This window comes from Danio rerio, chromosome 7, assembly GCF_052040795.2.
Source record: "Danio rerio strain M-AB ecotype USA chromosome 7, GRCz13ab, whole genome shotgun sequence".
NCBI lineage: Eukaryota > Metazoa > Chordata > Actinopteri > Cypriniformes > Danionidae > Danio > Danio rerio.
The window spans coordinates 53557563-53580730 of NC_141027.1; the positions used below are offsets into that span (position 1 = coordinate 53557563).

Sequence of the window (23168 nt, forward strand, 5' to 3'; positions counted from 1 at the left end):
CACAAATGTACACATCTTAGTTCTTCATTACTGTTTCTAGAATTCTACAAAGGGAAACTGAGAAAAAAGACATATTTGATACATAACTGACTAAACAATCAAAATCAGAACAAAACTCAGAACAAAACAGTTAAAATCACTTCAGCAAAGCATTAAAAAACATTTATAAATGTAACACAACAAATGTAGCCTTATTCAATTAGGCTTTGGCTAAATATGGTCCAAAGTGGATCACACCCCTCAGGAGAATCTCAGTGCTTGAGGTATCGCACAACTTGAAGTGTTAATACAATTTTATTTAACATAAAACATTGCAGATGGCACAGAAAGAAGTTAAACCTTGTCCTGGCTGGCCAAAATCTGCATAAAATCTGTAGTTATTTGTAAAAGTTGTAATCTTTCTGTTTGTTCTAATCATCATAGGTCATGGGAATTCAGCTTTTTAGACAGTGGAAGGGGATTTGACGTTTCACAGAGGGAACCTTGAATATTACTTATAAAAAATATCAGATCAATTTTGTTTTAAATGATGAAAATATTTAAATGCTTAAACATGTAAAATTATTTCTCCATACATGCACTCACCAGCCACTTTTGTTAGGTACACCTGTCCAGCTGTTTGTTAACACAAATTTGTTATCACCCAATCACATGGCAGCAACTCAATGCATTTAGGAATGTAGAAATGGTCAAGATGATCTGCTTCAGTTCAAACAACAGAATTGGGAAGAATGGAGATTTAAGTGACTTTGAAGGTGGCATGATTGTTGATGCCAGACAGACTGGTCAGAGTATTTCAGAAACTGCTGATCTACTGGGATTTTCCCGCACAACCATCTCTAGGGTTTACAGAGAATAGTCTGAAAAAGAGAAAATATCCAGTGAGCATCAGTTCTGTGGGCGCAAATGCCTTATTGATGCCAGAGATCAGAGGAGAATAGCCAGACTGGTTCCAGCTGGTAGAAAGGCAACAGTAACTCAAATAACCACTCGTTGGAACCGAGGTATGCAGAAGAGATTCATATCTGCGTGATGCTATCATGTAAATATGGACCAAAATCTTTGAGGAATGTTTCCAGTACCTTGTTAAATCTATGCCACGGCAAATTAAGGCAGCTCTGAAGGAAGCTCTGAAGGGGGTCCAAAAGTACTTGTAAGGTGTACCTAATAAAGTGGTCAGTAAATGTATACATCTATTTATACAACCACAGAACACTTGTAAATTCTCAGTTTTAGAGTTTTTTTTTTTTTTTTCCATAAATATTTGAGATTTGGATAAAAGCTTATCAGACCTATCTAGAATAAAACAAATACTAACGTTTTACTGAGAAAACTGAGAAATGTGTATGATCTCTTTCATAATAAAACTAGAAATGATTAGCTATTGTTAATGTATAACCCATTATTCACCACAACCCATTTACGCTTGATTTTTAATGCTTTCACAGAGCCGTCATTAACAGATGAAGAAGGATCTGTCTCCAAGGCTACTGCTGTTGCCATGGCAGTAACCAGGTAACCTGCTGTGGTTGCTATGCAGAAGCTTATCTGTGGAATGGATGTGTTTATGTGCTGTCACTCACAGTTGCTGATTCACTGCCTTCGTCTTTTTAACACAGTTCCTTAATTATGCCTCAGGGCTGCTTTTTATTCAAATACTGGACAGAACTGCAGATTTTAGAGTTCATTGTTGTACTGTGCTCTCTTTCCTTGTCTGTCTTACAGTCCGTCTGTCTTTAGTCGAGTTCGGGAGGTGCACAGACAGACACAGGTAGAGGACGATGCAGAGTCCAGTGATCCTCTCATCAGGTATAACACTTATCTAAATAAGAGTAATCTCACATCTAAATCATGACCTGCTGTTTATTAGAGTTAAAAATATAATGTTTGGGTTGTAATGTCGTGCTGGTTTGCTTGATGTATTTAATTATGTGCTCTCTCTCGAGGCTCTCTAATGTGGGGTTGTGACTGAATATGACTGTATTTGAATATGAAAATTATGATGCAGGATAAAAATCGTGTATTATTAATCCCTAATGCAAATTGCAGTGTAGAAAGGTGCTGTGCTGCTCATTGTGAATTTAAATCATAGTGCGTCAGTGCATAATGTAAAAAAGGGAGAGTCTGGAGGGAGTCTCAGGGAATGAAATGAAAACAACATTTATTTTCTGTTGTCAATGTCAGAGGTGGGTAGTAATGAGTTACATTTACTTGAGTAAAATTATTGGGTAACGCGTACTTTTTGAGTACATTTAAATATGTGTACTTTTACTCAAGTAAATTATTAGAGAAAAATCATAACTCTTACTTCGCTACATTTCGCGGCGTTCTTCTGTTACTGTCAAATGATAATAAAATGATCCATATGTTTTGTTTGCAAATATCGCAAGGCCCCGCATTGGAGAGGTTGTGTCACGAGAGGTTGCTATAGAGACGCGTCTTCCGCTATCGGTATGGGTCTGCGCAGCCGCGCGCCTGTGTCAAATGATGGCTGACAAGGGAGACGTTCGAGGTATACTGCGGTCACGCCATGGCCATCTACGGTTCCGAGAAGGACGGTCGTGGTGTCTGTGTAGTGAGTTTATCAGACCAGTTCACCCGGCCTTAAGTTCAGTCTGTTTTCACTCCAAGATGTAAACAATAGTCTGATAATGCGATGCATGCTGTACATTGAACTGACATCACAGCATATACATGAATTCCAGCTCCAAACTGAAAAAAACTAGTGGTAAGTGTCCAAATGATCCCATTTTGAACCTTATTCATGTTAACTTTGCAGGCCCATAGCTAGGGGGGTTCGGGTGGTTGGAAAAACCCATCTCTCAATGACAAAGGTCCAGAATTTCTCCCATACATGAGCTCATTTGTCTTATTTTGACAGCTATGTCATCATAAACAGTGAAATTAATCCATTGAAAAAGGCTTTAGGACCAAGAAGAATCCTATGTTAAAATTAATTTGAAAACTAATTTGGCTATTTTTGTTATCCATGAATTTTCAATCAAATCAAATTGACTTTTTTCACAAAAAAATGTGAAGTTCTTTCTTTTTCTTTCTTTCTTTCTGTCTTTCTATCTTTCTTTCTTTCTTTCTTTCTTTTTTCTTTCTTTCTCTTATTATGTTTTAATTTTTTATTAGTCAAATAGCCAAATTCTGACTAAGGAAAGTTTAATGTTCTGGCCAGTTTGTAGGCTAAAGCTACAATAGGCTACAGTTTTTAATTTAAAACTTCAACAGATTCCTATTTTTTTCTAATATATATATATAAAGCCTCGGACGCCAGATCTTGTCAGGAAATGTCAGTTCCTCCAGCTATCTGAACAACAAGTCAGCAGAGTTTCTTATACTCAAACCTGTTAACCAGTATTCAACTGAATTAACAGTCTCCTATCAATATAGGAGACGACTGTGGAATAAAGCCAGAGAAGAGCAGAAGCAGGAGACGAAGAGATGATAATAATAGAGCAGGATTTAATGAATAATGTTAGTTTCATGTGTTTTGGTGCGTTTTCATACTTCATCTGAACAGCACAAATATAACAAATGTTATTAGATGAATGCATCTGAATTAGATGTATGCCTTCATATCTCATATCGGTGGAGAGGAACATTTCATAACTCAATAACTATAAGACTAAACAATAAGACTAAAAGCAGAACAGGTATTAAGAAATATATAACATAAAGAAATCAAATCAATAAATGATTAATATAATAAATTATCAAAATAAATTAACTAAAAGTTTAAATCAAATAAATAGATGAATGAAAATGAATAACTAAGATTTATAAAGGGCATCATGGTAGCGCAGTGGGTAGCTGGTTCGAGTCCCTGGCATTTTAGTGTAGAGTTTGAATGTTCTCCCCGTGTTAGCGTGGGTTTCCTCCGGGTGATCTGGTTTTCTTAACAGTCCAAAGACACACGCTATAGGTAAATTGAATAAACTAAATTGGCTATAATGTATGTGTATGAGACTGTGTGTGGGTGTTTCCCAGTGTGGGGTTGCAGTTTGAAGGGCATCCGCTGCGTAAAACATATGCTGGATAAGTTGGCGGTTCATTCCACAAATGAAGCCAAAAAAGCAAAAAAAAAATTAATGAATGAAGATTTATAAATGATTATATAGCCATAACCGAAATTATCAATGCAAAATTAAAAATATATAAAACAAGAACAAAACATAATATAATATAATATAATATAATATAATATAATATAATATAATATAATATAATATAATATAATATAATATAATATAATATAATATAGAATAAATAAAGAATGTGGTTTGTTGTTAATATTGTTCCACTCAGGCCTCATCTCTATCCATCTTTTGTTTACACACCATGATGCTTTGTGTAAACTAAGGGGAATAACTTCCAAACTAACAAAAACAATATATATATACATTTTATCCTAGCTGTAACAATAAGCAATGCTATGCAGAAAAGACAGACAAACTGCCTTTGTTACTATTTGAGGATATGCATCGGTCACTTTTAATATCCAAATATGCAAATTAGATGTATACACTAAACAAATGCTGGATTCCACATAATTTCTTCATGTTGTCCCTATACAAATTGATAAGTTAACTTAACTGTTTTTGAAATTTAAGTGGTTTGAATATAAAACAATTAAGTTGACCCCCCCAAAAAAACTTGTTTTAAATATGTTGTTTGAACAGGCAGCAAAATAATTTTTGAGTGTAGACAAAACTGGATTTCATCAGGGCTTGACAAACTTTTTTGATCACCAGCCACTGTGGCTAGTAGTTTTCCAACGTTACTAGCCACTCGCCATTTTCACTAGCCACAATTTTGTTATTGAGAAAATATATTTTATATCCATAAAATTTTTTTTTTTTTGGTGTGCTAAAATTATTTGATTTAGACTTTTTGTTATTTCCACATGCCACTCCTCATTAATTTCACTTTTTTGTGCTGTGTATGAGCTTGCTTAATGAGCATGAGCAAATGTGAAGTGGTTTCATTGTGTCTCATTGCAAATTTTTATCTGGTCACACCAAAAATAAACAATTCTTACCCCAAAATAACTGTAAGCAAAACAAAGCAGTTAAAAAACATGCTGTGTGTGATAATGAAAGGATGATTGCATGAAAGGCTAAAGCGAAAGCAACCTGCTGCTTACAAATGACCTTAAAAAATTCTGGAGCTCTTGAAAGCAGCTGGACTGTGTATGCACAAGCATTGTTTTTTGTCCAGTCTATTTAAAATTGAACCGAATGCACCAGTTGCATTTCCAGGCACGGATTCTTCGCAAAGGAGCAGTTTCTTTTTGAAACTTTTAAAGTTTTTAAAATGAACGTCACATCAGCTGAAATCAGCCTTGACACTGAAATCCTGTCTCGCCATGGCGTGATCATCTCTGATTCGATGTTCATCTGCTTTCTTTTGCTCACGCAAACACAGTTATTATTGTCATCTCTCACATTGGCCCCTCATTGCGCTATGCTTATTGTTAAACTCTGCTTTTTAAGAAAACTACAATTTCAAAATTAAGTTCAACATGACAAAGTGGCTGGTGGGAATGACCATGTAACCCACCATCTACTTGCATTTGGCAGGTTGGTGGGTGTTGATGTCAAACCCTGAATATTATTGAAAACATTTGTGAATAAATTACTATTTTTATTCATTGAATCAAAAAAAAATAAAATTGTTGCTTCCTTCTGCCAAATATCAAAAGGATAAATTGAATTTGCTGTGGTAGGAGAAGCCACTGTGGGCCTTTTTTTCGTATATGAGAAATTACTAAACAAACAATTAAAATTTTATAATTTTAAACAAATATTTGAATTGACTTCTAATATACAAGAGCAAGCTGCACTATTATCTGTAAAGCGTTATATAATGTTTATTACTGATTAATCAAAGTTAGCAATAGTGAAGGTGTAGCTGTTTGTTTATCAGATGGAGATGCTGGAGTGTTTCTAAACTGGATTATCAGAAAGCCCTGTCTTGACTGCAGACTGCATATGAATAGTTTTGGGCACAGCTGACCTTGAATTGTTTTTTGGTGAGGTTATAAATAGAGTTTCCTCTGTGTTGGGTCTATTTAGAAACTTAAAGTAGGTTTGATAGTGCTACTATTGCCTGGTCAGAGCTGTAGATAGCCAGACAGTGGAGCATGACCCAGTTTAGCAGCTCAAGGTTGGGATGTTTTTTGTTTTGTTTTGACCCGTGTCTTTAGCCTTGGTTCCTGAAGGTTTCTCCTTCTCCAGGTGATCTTAAAAGGTTAGTTCAACCAAAATGACAAATCTGTTATTAGTTACTCATGTCATTCCAAACCTCTGAGACCTTCATTTATCTTCAAATTAAGGTATTTTAGATGATGTCCAAGAGATTCTTCATCCTCCATAGACAGCAATGGTCCTGATGACTTTCGGATTTCATCTAAAATATTTCAATTTGTGATCTGAAGATGAATGAAGCTCTCAGGGCTTAGGGACGACCTGAGGTTGAGTTATTATTGGCAGAATTTTCACTTTTGGATAAACTAATTCTTTAAGCCACAGCAACTGTTCCATTTCATGGTGATCTGGGACCGTCAGCTTGGTTTCGGTTTCAATTTCCAGGGTGGTGCTGATAATTGAAGGTCGATGGAATGTGATACAAATGCATTTGAGTCATTGCCTTGGTAACGCAAATGTAATATAAACAGCGATTATGAACAATAATCAGATATATCTGTTTTGGGGACGCATTTTTCTGATATTTACTTATTTTAAGAAAAAATAAATGGAGAATTTGAATTCGTTTGGATCCTGTTAGCTATGCCCTGACACATATTTAGTCTACCAGGCATCTCCACAGTACTTGAAGAACATACATTATTCTGTACATAAGACAACTGCATAAATAATAAATGACAGGAAATTAACCCCAAAATAAATGAAAGACACTTAACAAATTAGAATTTTGAGACCAGGCATGATCAAGCTGTCTACACTAGATGTCAAATTGGACATTCTAGGTTGACTCATTTGTATCTACTCAATAACGAAGACCCAGCTAAGTGTAATTACTGTCAGGCTGCTGTTACTATCAAACATATTTTGTTGGAATGTGAAAGTTTGAATATAGTTAGATAAAATTATAAGGAAAGTTCTTTAATGGACATTTTTAAAAAAGTACCATCAGGTAGAATCTTAAATGATTTATCAAACATTGAACTGAAAAATCATATTTAAGTTTGAATATATTTTTGTGTGAATTTTATGTATTTATATTTTATATATTTGTCTAAGTAACGTTTTATTGTAATACAAATTTGTTTTTAATCATGTCATATTTTTATGTATATCCTTCTTGCCATGAAATAGCCATACGTTGCTGACGTGGCAATAAATAAATAATAAATGGTTACATTTTCTTATGTATAGAATTTATTTATCAATTATAATGTATTATAATGCATAATAAAATGCATAATACATTCATGCATTATAATACTTCTCAACACATTACAATATAATTCTTCAACATTATACAGTATGTATAATATGGCCACTTATACATACAGAATTCACAGATGTGCCTTAACTAGTTTTTAAAAAAGAAAAATTATTTTAGTTTTCTTGATTAATGATAGAAATTCCATAATTATATTGCCCTAAAAACACTGTACGAATAAGAAAATTTGTTTTGGCATTGGCAAATAAAAACCTACCCTCTGTTACTCGACTAGTAGTAGCATATACAGTTGAAGTCAGAATTATTAGCCCCCTTTTGATGTTTTTTTTTCTTTTTTAAATATTTCCCAAATGATGTTTGACAGAGCAAGGAAATTTTCACAGTATGTCTGATAATATATTTTTTTTCTAGAAAAAGTCTTATTTGTTTTATTTTGGCTAGAATAAAAGCAGTTTTTAATTTTTTAAAAACTATTTTTGGGACAAAATTATTAGCCCCTTTAAGCAAATTTTTTTTTCCCCGATAGTCCACAGAACAAACCATCGTTATAGAATAACTTGCCTAATTACCCTAACCTGCCTAGTTCACCTTATTAACCTAGTTAAGCCTTTAAATGCCACTTTAGGCTGGATAGAAGCGCCTTGAAAAATAACAAGTAAAATGTTATTTACTGTCATCGTGGCAAAGATAAAATAAATCAGTTATTAGAAATAGGTTTTTAAAACTATTATGCTTAAAAATTTGGTGAAACAATCTTCCCTCCATTAAACAGAAATTGGGGAAAAAAATAAACAGGGGTGCTAATAATTCAGGGGGGCTAATAATTCTGACTTCAACTGTACATGTTGAAGGACATTAAATTGCAATTGATTATACTGATTTATTTTAAAATGTAAAACTTTTCATGTTGATGATGATTTTGTGGCTGTTCTGTTTTCCACCTATTAGCTATTTAAATTAAGTGCATAAAATTAATATTTCTACCATACAGACACTAAAGGATTAATCTTGCTGTCTTTTTTATACTAGCTGGAGCTTCCTTAAGTCATTTTTCATGGCATTAGCCCATACTATCTGACAAGCCAGTCAAGCTGTGAGAAAAAGGAGTATCCAATGTTATTCTCATTATAACAAACCTAACATATTTTCTACATCACTTTAATACCTCTAACACCCCTCCCATTCTTTTCGTTGTATTTTCAATATGTTTTGACCATGACAATTTATTATATTTTGTAGGGTGATACTCAGTCATTTTGCTTACTTAACCTTGGATATTATATATTTTCACACAATTACCAAAACTGTTTATGATTGTGCTGCACTATATCAGGCTAATGCAGAAATACAACTAGAACTATACCCAACTGTTCATATAACCTTTCGACATAATAGTTGAAAAGCAGCTTTAGATGTTTGAACCATGACATGACTTACACATCCTTCATAATTGCAGGATTTATTTATATAAAGCATCTTGTAGTCATTAAATAGGAGATGCTACAATTTAGTTAAAGAAATGTTCTGTGAAGTGAAGTGTAGCACGTTGTTGTTTTACACATGAACAGTTTATTATTTAGTTTAAATTTTCATCTATTACATCTTTATTTGCTTTCATTTCTACTTCTCCAACAGGCAGCCAAGCCAACTGCTCAGTCCCACCATTACTAATGACTCGGAACTGTCTCCAAATTGCCCAAAAGAGACTTCAAACAGCAGCAGAGCTTCAGTCACAGAAGCTGTATCTCTAAATCCTGGGGCTTTAGAAGCAGATTCTGAAGCTCTGGTCAGCGGTCTGTTATCCCCAGCCCGAGAACGGGAAGCTCTCGACACTTTTGACAGACCTCAAACACCCGTCCGAAAGAAAGCTGTGTCACAGCAAACCAGTGTAGATATCAGCTCAACCACCAGTCCACCCAGCAAAGTAAGAAAGCTGTTGTGTATTTTAGTATAAATACGTAAATCATGCATTAAAATGTAATTTGTTATATGTTTTCTCCTTTGATTTCAGAAAGCTGTTTCTCAGCAAACAAGTTTTGATCTGTCTGGACCACATAACCTGTCTGGAAGGGTAAAAGACTTCACTTAATTTTTATAATGAGCTTGCAAGAAATACAGTGTTATTAAATATATAAAGGACTGTAGCTTTTCAGAAGTGTCTTTATGTTTTATGGTTCTACTAAAAGGGAGAACCGAGCACCCCCACCAGAACCCAGCCAGTTCCATCATTGCGCAGGCATGTTCGCACCATCCAGGAAGTCCGAACAACAGTCACTCGCATCATTACAGATGTCTACTACGAAGATGGCAGAGAGGTTAACCGCAAGGTTACACAGGTAATAGTTGTCAGCTTGTTGACAAAGGCAGTGTCTAATTTTGCTCATGTTGCTGTGGTCAGTATGACATGTAGTTATCAATTTAGTTTTATGTCTTAACATGATTAAGGGTGTACTCGCACTATGCTTTCCGAACCGTGCCCAGGCGCGTTTCTCTGTTTGTTTGACAAGTGTGAGTGCTGTGAATTGGGCCCAGGCATGGTTCAGTTGGCTGGCCCTGGGGCCTCATGTATCAACGCTGCGTACGTACAAAAACTTTGCGTACGCCAGGTTTCACGCTCAGAATCTCTCACGTTTGGATTTACTACCGATGAAATGAATGTGGAAATGTGCGCAGCTCCACGCCAACTTCATGGCTGGCGTACGCACATTTTTTGTGCGTGTCTGTTTTATTTCCATTAGCGACTCCTAGAGGCAGTTGTGTTAAATTGCACTCTACAAAGTGTCTTTGAGCCGTGGTGCAATGGCAGCTGTATGACGGGTTCATCTGCATGTCTAGCAGGTATATAACCTAACATTAAAGCGCAATTTGCAGTGGTCGTCTGTTTTCCCAATGTAATCGAAGCGATCTACTGCAGGCACATTGCTATAAAGGCAAAGAAGAAGAAGAATGAGTTCATCAGACGCTGGATTCGAACCGAGTTCATGCTCAAACGTGTCAAAACATAATACCATGCGCTTTACGAGCTGCGCCACTCAGGTTGTTATTTACACTACAACAGTTTACAGCTATAGATCTCAACATGTCTTTTTTAATCCATTCGGTGCAATGTTTAGACCCAACTGTGTTAACCGCATCAGCTAAACTTTCCCACTCTATTTTTTTTTTTTGTTATTAATTCTGGAGGCTAACTTGCAAATAACACCGTCTACCTCCAAAAGGAGTACCTCCAATTCACATTCTGTTCAAAGTTTCTCTTCTTGCTTGCTTTTGACATTACTTTTTTGTTTGTTTTTGCCAAAGTAGAGTCATTAGCATATTCATACGGGGGAGGAGGCAGGGAGGTGTTTTGCGCTTGTGCATGTTGCGCTCCGTTTCACGTTCATTTGGATGTACAAAGAGAATATGCGTGGGATTCAGCATACTCACTAATTTCACACATCTGAATTTTTTTTACAGTATAGTGATGTGCAGCAAATTTTTTTACTGCACATCACTGCATCTCAAACCACTAAAAGGATTAACTAAAGTGATTTTCACTGTGCTGAGCGAGAGTGCTTCTTTTTCTGTTAAACTGAATAGTCACATCATTGATGATGCAAGTGTGCTCTGGTTTGGAAGGCAAAAGGCAGTGTAAGTGTGTGCTGAGTGAGAGAGGGGAGGGGGGACAATCATGCTTTAGCACGGTTCAAGGCAACTGTACCTAATGTGAGTACGCCCTTAATTATTATGTGAACAAAAAAGTGATTTATATAGACCCAATCATGTGATCTTAAAATGAGGCGACCAGGGTCAAGGAATTGTCACTCAAAATAAAAAATTTCCTTGCCAATTATTCACACTCAAATGGTTCTAAACTTTTATGATTATCTTACTTCTGTTGAACACACACACAAAAAAGATATAAAACAATATGCTGGACAATGAAAAAACAATTACTGACATTCATAGTGGAAACAAAAAGTACCATAGAAGTCAATGGCTGTTTTTTCCAAAATTCTTCAGTTTATCATTGTTTGTGTTCAACAAAAGAAAGAAACAAGTGACAGGTAAGTAAATGATGACTAAATTTGTATTTTTTGAGTGAACTATCCCATTAATCTTCCTAATGAAGAAATGTTAGAACCCAAACCCAGTTCTACCTCATAGCCCTTATCCCTACCCCTAGTTTTGCGCGTTACTGTGAAGGGGTAGGGGTGTCCCAATTCTCTTTAGCTTAAAGGTGTAGGGCTGAGGGGAAGAGGTAGATAGCCCTTTGAACAAAGATTTTTCAAGACCACACTCGAAACCAAGGGGTAAGAAAATTTCCCAGAAAACACCAGCCACAACGGCAACATAGCTGTACCCAGAAGTAAAGAGATCCACAAATTAGTATTTTTTGTCATTATTACAAATTTTTACTACGGACAAGCACATGTTTTAATACATTCATAACCGCATTTGTGTTATACCTTCATGCTTAAAAAAAACATTTAATGTTACATTTCACTATTTATAATCCATAATCATAACTCCTGTATAGCAGCCCCAAAACATTCTGACTCTCGATGACACTGGAATACCCTGTCAGAAAAGTCTAGTGGCTGGGAATGAGCTTTTCACAGTGTGCTATAATGTTAATGTTGTTTTTAGTGTTTACATAGATAAATATGGCCACTGTCTAAATGCACAGTGTAGTTACAATCTTATTGCCACAATCTATCATTATGATAACATAATATATGCCTTCAGTTATTTCCTGAAGATAAAAAACAATAAATAACGCAACTGGAATAACTACAGCAGTCATGATCGTCTGCTCTCATATGAAGCAAGAGATCGGGATGACATCTGATGACGTATGCAGGTGCTGTAGTGCTGTCCCATTTCTTAGGGTTAAATTTTGAAGCCCTTCCCCATCACACTCGATTTTAAGGGCCATGGGGAAGGGGTAGGGATACAAAAATAGAATTGGGATTAAGTTTGTAAGAACATTATTGAGTATTGATAATTCTGGAATTCTCATATTTTCTTAAGAGCACACTTTTATGAAGAAAGTATTTCAAATTTTCAGTATTTATAAAAGATTGTGCAAAAAGTACTTGGATGACCTTCTGCTTTAAGTACAGTATATCCACATTATATTCACACTATATAGAATATACATTAATTTAAGATAGAATTGTTTATTATTGTGCTTGCTTAATTCTGTATTTATTTCTGTTCAAGTGTGTATGCATGTGTAATTGTGTACATGCTGCTTGAGTCAGTGTGTCCTGTTCAGAGTTGTCATCGATTTTCTAATTGGAAAAAAAAATACATATCTGGCATATTCATATTTAACATAGTTGATTTATGATGTCTATACTTGCAGATCAAAAACATTTTTATTAAAGGGATAGTTCACCCAAAAAACTAAACTGACCACATTTACTTTCCCCAATGTGTTTTTTAACCTTTGTGAGTATTTTTCTTCTGTTTAACTCAAGAGGCTATTTATTAGAACACTGGCTGCTGGTACCCATCGATTTTTATAGTAGGTAAGTCAGTGGGTCCCAGCTACCAGCATTTTTCATTTTTCAGTATATCTTCCTTTGTGTTCAACAGAAGTAAAGAACTCAAATAGGTCTAGAACAAGCAAGTTAAAGCTGCCACAATGCTAACCTGTTAGTATAGATCTCTGAAACACTGTCCCTCCCCTGCCGTCCAAAGCCACGTCTCCTGAAAACACAAGCGAAAGATGACAGCACCCTCTCTCATGTGTTGAGCTAAAGCTTGACCGGCGGCGTGCAGGAATTACACTCATTACACTCATTTCTAAGCCATATTTACATGCCATTTCTGGCCGAATATTCAGAGTAGCAGTAAACGATATAGGGAGCAGGTTGTCATTGTTCAGAAATGATCCAATGTGAATATAAAACCATCTTCAGCTCAAAAACTATTTCAGAAGAATTTTTTTAACTTGCCTGAGCCATGTACTAAATATTTAGATGTCAGAAAACAATTTTACTTACTGAATCAATACACTGCACTGCACTGCACCTTTTAACAAATTTCCTTTCTATCTTTTCTGGAAGGAGTCAGAGGAGCCTGTGGTTGACCGCTGTGTTGTGGAAAATGACATCTCCCCGTCCCGCACTGGAAGCTCTATGACATCAGGAGACCTAGCTGATGTCAGCTCGCTCTCCTCAAAAGCCCCATCGCACCACAGCTCCAGCGGGACCAGCAGTGGAGGCTTGGGCCCCATCAGAATGCCTGATTTCCTCATGCCCCCTAGCCGAGGGGCCAAGTTTGGCCGGTGAGAAGTCACCCTGTTCTGTTTGCATTACTAACACTCCAAAGTTAACATACGAGACTCATAAATCATCACACTTTTAGCGAAGTTGTGCAGAATGTCTGATTGTTAGTAAATTTCCTTCAAGCATGTTCTCACCTCCCCATTATTAAACGCTGCATGATTTTGGTATCCTCTCATGGCTGCTGCTCCCATGCACATTCGGTCGAGGGCGTTTCAGCTCCTTGTGTGTGTTTAACCCCAGGCGGGGGGGACGGCAGCAGCAGCCAAGGACACTCACTCTGGTGGTGGGGTCAGAGGTGACGGATGCACGGGGGTCTCGGGTCTCCACTCAGCTGAGCCCCCGTGGCCGTGCCCGGCGAGGAAGGCCTCCTTCCAGGTGAGGTTCTCCTGGGTAGGCTTGCAGGGCCTCAAACAGTTTAAACCCACAGTTACCCACTAACTATATCCACTGTGTTATGAATGATCTTGCATGACATCTGGTCTTTCTTAGGCTGTACTTTAGTGCTAACTGTCCTTATCGTTTCAGGTGTCCTGATTCAATTCTGATTCATAAGCTCTCTATTCAATTTGATTCTTGATTTAAAGTTATATTGGTTAAATACAAATATAGATGCAACATCTACACTAGGGATTTAACGGATCATTACCCACTCTTTGGAATGCACGTGACCCACTCACTACTTCAGGGTGTCCGCGGGGTCTTAAAAAGTCTTAAAATGTCTTAAATTTCAAAAACAAAATTTTAGACCCTAAAAAGTCAATAAAATTCACTGAGATATTCGGTTGTAGGTCTTAAATCATTTTAAACAGGAATCATTTTCCTCTGTCCAAGTAAAGCTTTTCAATTGGGCCGACATTTGGCCAATCAACAATGCATCTCAAGAAAACCATTTTTTAAAAATATTTAAAAAAATTTATTGCTAAGAGATGCAATTCACAATAGCTGTTCAACATTTTACAGCAATTTCTCTAAATTAAATTTCCTAATCAAGGAAAGAAAACTAAAAACAATTGCATAATTCCTCATGATAATAACAGAGCAACATATCACTTTACATGATACATTATACTCAATCAATCTGGACCAAAAGCCAACAAATGCATGTTTTTGATTATTTATGTAATTGTCTGCATAATACATTATCTTTTAAAAATGTTAAACTTTTCATAAAAAAATAATTATTATGTTGGAAAAAAGTGTAAAAAACTAGAGTTTTTTTATATTAAAATATGTTGCTAAGAAAAAATTACATTTGTTTTAAATTTGACTTGATTAAACATGCAACTTTTAGACTGCATCAATGCATTCAGGGTGTTTCTTCACAATTAATCATAAAAAGATTGGCATCTCAATTCAAACACTCACACAGCAAATATTACAAATGATGATTGTTTGCAATTGTTTATCAATCCTTCAAATGCGCTGCGTTTAAACCTGTGTTTGATCAAGAGATTTAGTTTTTTTAACTTTTCAGTTTGTTACAAAGTTACAAACAATCAAAACACTAAAGGCCTGGCATAACAGTTTATAGTTAAGATATAAACACATCACTGGCAAATACCTTTAACTTGACACTCGAAAATTAGCAATTACATTGTTCAACCAGTAAATGGCCTTAAAAAATACAAATTGGTTGCAGCTTGAAGGGCATCCACTGCGTAAAACATATGCTGGATAAGTTGACGGTTCATTCCACTGTGGCAACCCCTGATTAATAAAGGGACTAAGCCAAAAAGAAAATGAATGAATAAGTGAATGTACAAATTATAATGTTAGGTTTATACATCTACCATTATCAGCAATAGTAGTGATAATTTTTCACAGTATTGAATATATTTTACAATTAAATTTCTATTCATCTGGTTATTTCTTGATTTCATTTTTATTAGACTTACAGGTTTTATTATGTTTAAAAAACAAAAGTTTTAAGCATTACTGTTTTGGTAATAAATAGAAAGCAAATGACATTTTTCTTTTCCCTTATTGGCTTCTCCGAAAAATGGTCCGATACATGACTCAAAAACCATAATGTGGTCCGAACTGTGAGATTTTTCGATCTGTTACAACACACACACACACACACACTATATGCCTGCATTCTCTATAATGCATGGAAATCTGTTTAACATTAGACATAATTTACTGTTTTTATATGAATAGTCACCAAGACAAGAATTTCAGCACTTAGCCTGAGCATGTGTTGAAGAGAAATAAGGGGCTAAAGTAAGTGAATTGAGCAAACATATAAACTATATATAGAATATCTGCTGAGTCTTAAAATGTCTTAAATTTCATTAATGAAAGTCTTATTAAAAAAGTCTTTAATCCACTGAAATATTGTATTGCAAGTCTTTAATCGTTTTTAATGGGTTTTAATTTTCTTTATTTCCAAGTAAAGCTATACCCAATTGGGTCAGCACCCATCCAATCTCTAACAATATATTTCAATAAAAGTTTTAAGAAAGGTTTATTTATTAAATCTATTTACTTATTAATATGGGTAAATTATCTTCCTTACAACAACACTTGTTTTGTATGTGTTACAGGTTTTAACTTGGCCATTAATAAAAGCGTTTAGCCTTGTGCAATTCTGAAATTTTATTCATTATGGTCTTAAAAGGTCTTAAAAAGTCTTAAATTAGACTTGATAAAATCTGTAGAAACCCTGTACATCTGTTGACAATTTATAGCCTAGCCAAACCACTCTTTCCCTGATGTGCTCTCACTTTAGGAAGCAGCATGCCAGTATCATAAATTACAAAAAGAAAATGCAGGAATAGAGAATATAGGAAAAATAGGATTTCATGGCTCATAAGTATCAATATTGAATCAACTACTTCTTAAAAAAACTTAAAAAAAAAAAAAAAAGTCTCCTTTATGCATCATGGATAAGCTTGATTTTAATTTACTTATTTAACGTGATGCTTAGTGTTTTCTTTGTATTGCTTATTCCCTGTTAACACTGACTATCAGAGGTGGCAGGCCAGGCCAGAGAGGTGGTGCTCATGCCCCGGGTGGTGCGTCGTCCTCAGAAGAGGAGCCATTTGCACAAAGGCATGTCCAGATGCCCATCAGCCCAGTTGAGCCCAGTGCTACAAGCCACTCAGAGTCCCTTAACACCACTTCCCCGGACAACAGCACTGGCTCCAGCAGTTTTGTTGGGTTGCGTGTGCTGGCCAAGTGGTCATCCAACTCCTATTTCTATTCTGGGAGCATCACTCGAGACCTGGGAGAGAACCGTTTCCGCCTTCTGTTTGATGACAACCAGGAGTGTGAAGTGCAGGGAAAGGACATCTTGCTCTGTGACCCAATTCCTCTGGAGACGGAGGTCACTGCCTTGACCGAGGAGGAGTACTTCAATATAGGTGAGCACTGCAGTCTAAACCTGTTGTGAGCCATTCATTTAAAACCATGGTATAACGATTTATAACACCACCAGGATTGTTTTTATTTTAATATTATTCCAAGAGCCTAACACTATAACAATGAGCATGATTTTGCAGGTTGGGCTGTAAATGATCTGTCCATCCATCATTCTATCATTCTGTTTTTCATGGATTCATATTGAACCATTCAGAACGAGGCTTTTACTTTGATATGCAATACTGTCCGTCTGTCAGTCGGTCGGTTGGTCTATCAATCTGTCTTTTTTATCTGTCTGTCTATCTATTTATCAGTCGTTCTACCTGTCTATCATTTGTTATGCATTGCTGTCTGTTGGTTGGTCAGTCTATCTGTTTGTCTTTTTATCTGTCTTTATCTGTTATTCTATATATTGCTCTATCATTTTATTAGTCTATCTATTTACTGTTCTGTCTGTCTGTCTCTATGTCTCTATACATGTTTGTCTGTCTGTCTGTCTCTATGTCTCTATACATGTCCGTCTGTCTGTCATACTATCTGTCTGTCTATCATTCTATCTGCTTATCTATCTGTCTGTCTATCGTTCAATCAGTCCATATTTTGTTATGGCAGTGCTGTTGGTCATTCTATCTCGTTTGTTCTATATATTGCTCTATCCTTATGTGGTTGTATATACTGATCTGTACTGATCTATCTATCTGTATTCGTCTATCTATCTATCTATCTATCTATCTATCTATCTATCTATCTATCTATCTATCTATCTATCTATCTATCTATCTATCTATCTATCCATCTATCCATCTATCCATCCATCCATCCATCCATCCATCCATCTGTATCCTTCCATATATCTATCTATATATCTGTCTGTCAGTCAATCTATCTATCGTTGTATCTGTCTATCTTTTTTTATGCATTGCTGTTTGGTGGTTGGTCAGTCTATATACCTGTCTATTTGTCTGTCTATCTATTGTTCTATTACTCTATATATTGATCTAACTATCATTCTATCAGTCTGTTATTTCTATCATTCTATTTGTCTAATTGTCATTATGTTTCTGTCTATTGTTCTTTCTATCATTCTTTATCTGTCTGTCATTCTGTATATTGTTCTGTCTGTCTGTTTTACTATTTTCTTTAAAAATATATCTCAAGTAATGTTTAAAATAATATGGTTTTAACAGTGTTTGCTTTAATAATTTTCTTCTGGATACTGTTTTAACGTCTTTTAGTTTAGCTTTAGTTTATTTTCATCCGTTTGTGACAATTTGTGACAGTGGCTTCATGTTTGATTTATATCTCGATGCTAGGTGGCATAATCCGTGGCAGGAAATGTAACCGGTGACATTAGGTTTAAATTAGGGCTTTTTACCCTTCAGGATTTTGTCATTTTCATTATTTTAATTTTGGCCAAAATATATATATATATATATATATATATATATATATATATATATATATATATATATATATATATATATATATATGTGTATATATATATAAATAAAATAAGGCATTTTTGTCTTTTGTGTTTTGTATTGTTTTTCGAATAAGAGTCTTCTGGATTGAGCTCTTCATCGTAACACTCTGATTTCACTGATTACTTTCTTTATAATGCTTGAAAAATCTTTGTCAATTTTAATGTTCTCTTTTAATAAATATAAATATAGAATTCAGACCATTCTAGGTACATTAATTCATAGAAATAAAGGTAAGTGGAACATGTTTGTTGTAATTTGAAAGGGTGAAGGTAACCGAATGTATGCTAAAAATAAAAGTGTGTTGTTAATTTGAAAATCATTTTTATTTGAGTTGCCACTAATAATCTATTATTTGTATGCAATTATGGTTGATCTTTAAATTATTAATGTATTTTTTCATCTCTGGTGTTCAGGTGTGGTAAAGGGTCATAAAACTCAAGGCTCTGAGTTCCTCTACTGCGTGGAGAAGGATGGTCAGAGCTCCTACTACAGCAGAACATCTGTGATCCTCAGCATGGAGCAAGGCAGCCGCCTGAGAGAGCAATATGGACTCGGACCCTACGAACCATCCACACCACAAACCATGGCTTGTGATATCAGCCTCGGTGAGCATTTATAGGCATTATAGACATTATAGAGATGTATGAAATATCCCTGAATGTAAGTGAAAGTGCCAAACTGCAGTTAAAGTTGAAAAATTAAAAATGACACAGCCGAAATGACATAAAACTCCAGAGGAAATGTGGATACTGTGGTGACGCAATAATGTTAATGAAATTATGTGCTATAGTTCGTAAAACAGGATCTTGACCAGAAAATTTGAAAAGCAACTAATGTAAACACCTTAATCATATTACTGTCTTATACATATTAAGTCAAATAATTTGATTAATGATGTCCATGTAAACGTCCTCCTTTTGTTTACAGATAATCTCGTTGAAGGAAAGCGAAGACGCAGAGGGAACTGCAGTGGAGCAGGGACCCCTACACGCAGCTCCAGCAACAGCCCACGAAACCCAGGGCCTTCTGGGAAACGAAAGCTTATCAGCTGCACGGAGGAAGAAAGGACGCCTCCGAAGAGAGGGCGCAGGGGGGCAGGGGCCAGAGTGGGTACGGTGCCCCTTGCAGACAGACTTTAATAAAGCAGCAAAACGGACCAAAGCATTTTAAGATAATGTTTTATATCCCTAATTTTACTGTCTAATTCGGTCTTTTATTGTTCTCCATTTTTAGCAACTTTTGAATTTATGAAATTTTTTACACTATTTGAAATTGTATTCGACTTAAACATATGAATGATTAACTGAATACGTGCCTTTCTCCCCACTGTATGTAAGCATCTGATTTTACAATATAAAATGTGTGATAAACCTCTTGAAGGTGTGAATAAATTCTGCTTTTGGTACAGCTTGTTAGATTGCAGATCTCCAGCTCTAAACAGCTTCTGGTATGTGCATAACATGCTTTATCTTTTGTGTGGGTGAGCACTCAGCAGGGCAGATGGGAGTGGTGTATGTGTTTAATACCTCATGCTTCATTGCTTTTTAGGGGCTCTTTGTTTCACAGCCAGTCTTTGGTTTTAAATTGGTGTTTATGTTAGGCTGTAGTTATTTATTTCTTGTTTCGCTTGAACAGGGCGTCGTATTGCTGCTTGTAACACATCTGGGAGCGGGGTAGATCTTCCTCCTGACCCTAATGACCTGGTGGCAACACACGGACCTCTGCCTGAAAACTCTTCTCTCTTTATGGGATTTGTCTTCCTGCTGACGGCATCCTCTGAAGGAGATCGATACTCCAGCCATCAGAGCAGTGATGAGGATGAAGGTGAGAAGTAGAGCTGATAAAGTTCTGAGGCTGCGTCCAACATTTTCTACTACTCGGGAAGTACTGCATTTGAATGTGATACACGACCGTTAGAAAGTATGTTCTGTATAGTAGGGCTGTGCAATTAATCAAAAATTCGATTTCATTTTTTCACTTCTAACGATTATGAAAAAACATTATTCGAGATAAAATAATTATTGCATCCTATATCGCCCCCTTTCCAGCTGTACACAGTTGTTGCTCTGCAATGCTCAGTTTCACGTGAAAATGACTAAAAGCAGGTACTGTGATGTACCTTTTGCAGCAAAGGATGCGCATCATTCATCGATGAACATTCAAATCATTCTTGTTTTTAAAAGCACGAAAGAGATCGCATGGTGTTGTGTATGTGCACTCCGCCTCAGAGACGAGCAGAGCACACACATCTAAAGTCATCTTAATATGAGCGCTTTAATAGTCAAATACATGCAAGTTTTTTTTCAACCCATTTCTAAACATAATAATTTAATAACTAATTTTTAATAACTGATTTCTTTGATATTTGCCCTGATGACAGAACATAATATTTAACTAGATAATTTCAAGATATTAGTATTTAGATTAAAAGTGTGATTCAAAGGCTTAATTAGGGTAATTAGGCAAGTCATTGTATAACAGTAGATTGTTCTGCATACAATCAAAAAAAAATAATTGCTTAATGGGGCTAATAATATTGACCTTAAAATAGGTTTAAAAATATTTAAACCTGCTTTTACTTTATCCAAAATAAAACAAATAAGAAGAAAGAATATTTTAGGTAATACTGTGAAAATTTCCTTGCTCTGTTAAACATCATTTGGTAAAAAAAAAAAATCACAGGAGGGCGAATAATTTTGACTTAAACTGATACTCAATTTGAATAATCTTGATTGTAAGTAGTATGAATGAAAACTCGAATGTACTACATGCTCCAATTTTTCATGATCGCATAACCTGCAACCGTTGCATCGCTTCACTTCTACTCATTGAATTATCTCACTCATCTGGGCACTTCTCGCATACTGTTTCTCAGATACTATGAATTTGGCTTGCTTACTGTTTTTAATGTACTATATAGTATAACAGTATGCAATTTCGTACACTGTGTTCATTGACACAAAAGCAAAGTTCACCTCGAAATGAAAATTGGCATCACTTTCTCTCCCTCTTTTAATTTAAAGTGAAAAAATGTAATGGTTAATCTTCAAGAAATAATATTTCAAGAGTTCACACTTAAATATTGCTTTATAACAATTGCAGGTTTGGCATGTTGTCCTGGGAGAGAACCCTGAGCTCAGAGATAATTGAGCCTAGGTCACCCGCCTGGTCGATGAGCATGTAAGGGGATCTGAGATCAGGTAGTTCTCGAGAGCTCTCCCTGGTTTAGGGAGGAAAAGGAAGAGATGGGGTGGAAGGGGGATTCTTCCAAAATGAATATAGGGAGGTAGGGTGAAATCAGTCTATTTATTTTAGGCTTGGACCAGTCTGATTGAACTATGACTGATTACAGATGAGAGACTAGCCACGATCAATTTTATCACATATTCCTCTCGAAATGAGTTTATAAAACTTCACTTAAGTTTATTTTAAATGAAAGCAGAGACTTCAGTCATACCACTAAATGTTCACAAAACTTATATATAAAACTTTAAAATATTAAATATTATATATAAAACTTAACAGGTCCAGATTGCTTAGAATGGGGTTCATAATGTGTTATGGCCCCAATATATGTCAATCCCAAATGAATAATGAACTGAATTGTTACTGCAAAATTTGTCGGAAATTAACTTTGATTTAACAGTTTGTTGTTCTACTGTTGGTACACAATTCTACAACTCTACCTTCTATATCTCTCGCCTTCAGTTTTTTTCCCCCATTATTTCATATTCCACAGAGTTCAGAGAGGAGAATAGCATCCAAAACAACAACAACAAGTTAGCAAAATTAATAACCAGGTGGGTCTAGTAGCAGAGGATTTTGGAATTTTTACAAACCGTTTACAAACAGGCTTTTTAAAATTATTTTTGCCCTCTGACAAAGAATACAAAGGGCTTTGTTTGTAGTATATCAAGGCCTTAAAAGGTCATTTAATAATCATTAGCTTGCTTCTTCTGTTATTAAATACTTTCATTCATTTATTTTCTTTTGGCTTAGTTCTTGATTTATCAAAGGTCTCCACAGTGGAATGAACTGCCAACTATTCTAGCATATGTTTTACGCACCCATACATTCTCTCGTCCATCCACACACACACACACACACACACACACACACACACACACACACTACGGCCAATTTAGTTCATCCAATTCACCTATAGCGCATGTCTTTGGACTGTGGTGGAAACTGGAGGAAACCTTTGCCAACATCGGGTGAACATTACATACTGTACATGGTTAAAAAGTTTAAAAAAAAAAAAGTTGCATTTAAATGTACCAGTTGTGTAAAGCCTAATTTATACTTCTACATTGAGTGATTGGAATTCCTTGCACATAGCTAATGCCACTGTAAGCATTTATACTGCTACATTCAATCTGTGCTGCTCTTGTCAGCACACTTCTGAAATGCTACAAGGTAGTGGGGTCATTATGTTTCAATGTGGAACCCTAACCCTACTTGCAATACCAGATGGTAAAATAATGCCTGGTTCGATTTTTTTTCAAGCTTAGCAAAATCTATGATTAATGGGGTATATGCAGTGTCTTTAGCCAATGATAAACTTTCGGTGAAAGGTTAATGTGACTATTTTCAATTTCAGAAG

General features: G+C 35.6%; 1 protein-coding gene across 21 annotated transcripts in view; it reads left to right on the forward strand.

The window, feature by feature from the left end:
* Nucleotides 1-23168, forward strand: part of tp53bp1 (tumor protein p53 binding protein, 1) — a 47645-nt gene that overhangs the window by 19025 nt on the left and 5452 nt on the right. For 7 of the 21 annotated variants that reach the window (XM_087259498.1, XM_087259492.1, XM_087259500.1 and 4 more), the window contains exons 15-25: nt 1449-1515; nt 1726-1809; nt 9073-9361; nt 9449-9508; nt 9624-9773; nt 13494-13714; nt 13932-14090; nt 16689-17080; nt 18976-19167; nt 19490-19672; nt 20198-20386. In XM_087259498.1, coding sequence (XP_087115624.1) covers nt 1449-1515; nt 1726-1809; nt 9073-9361; nt 9449-9508; nt 9624-9773; nt 13494-13714; nt 13932-14090; nt 16689-17080; nt 18976-19167; nt 19490-19672; nt 20198-20386 — 1986 coding nt within the window. Of the gene's footprint in view, nt 1-1448; nt 1516-1725; nt 1810-9072; nt 9362-9448; nt 9509-9623; nt 9774-13493; nt 13715-13931; nt 14091-16688; nt 17081-18975; nt 19168-19489; nt 19937-20197; nt 20387-23168 lie in introns of those variants that run through there. The other 14 variants (XM_087259503.1, XM_087259494.1, XM_087259505.1 and 11 more) reach the window with 3 other exon arrangements.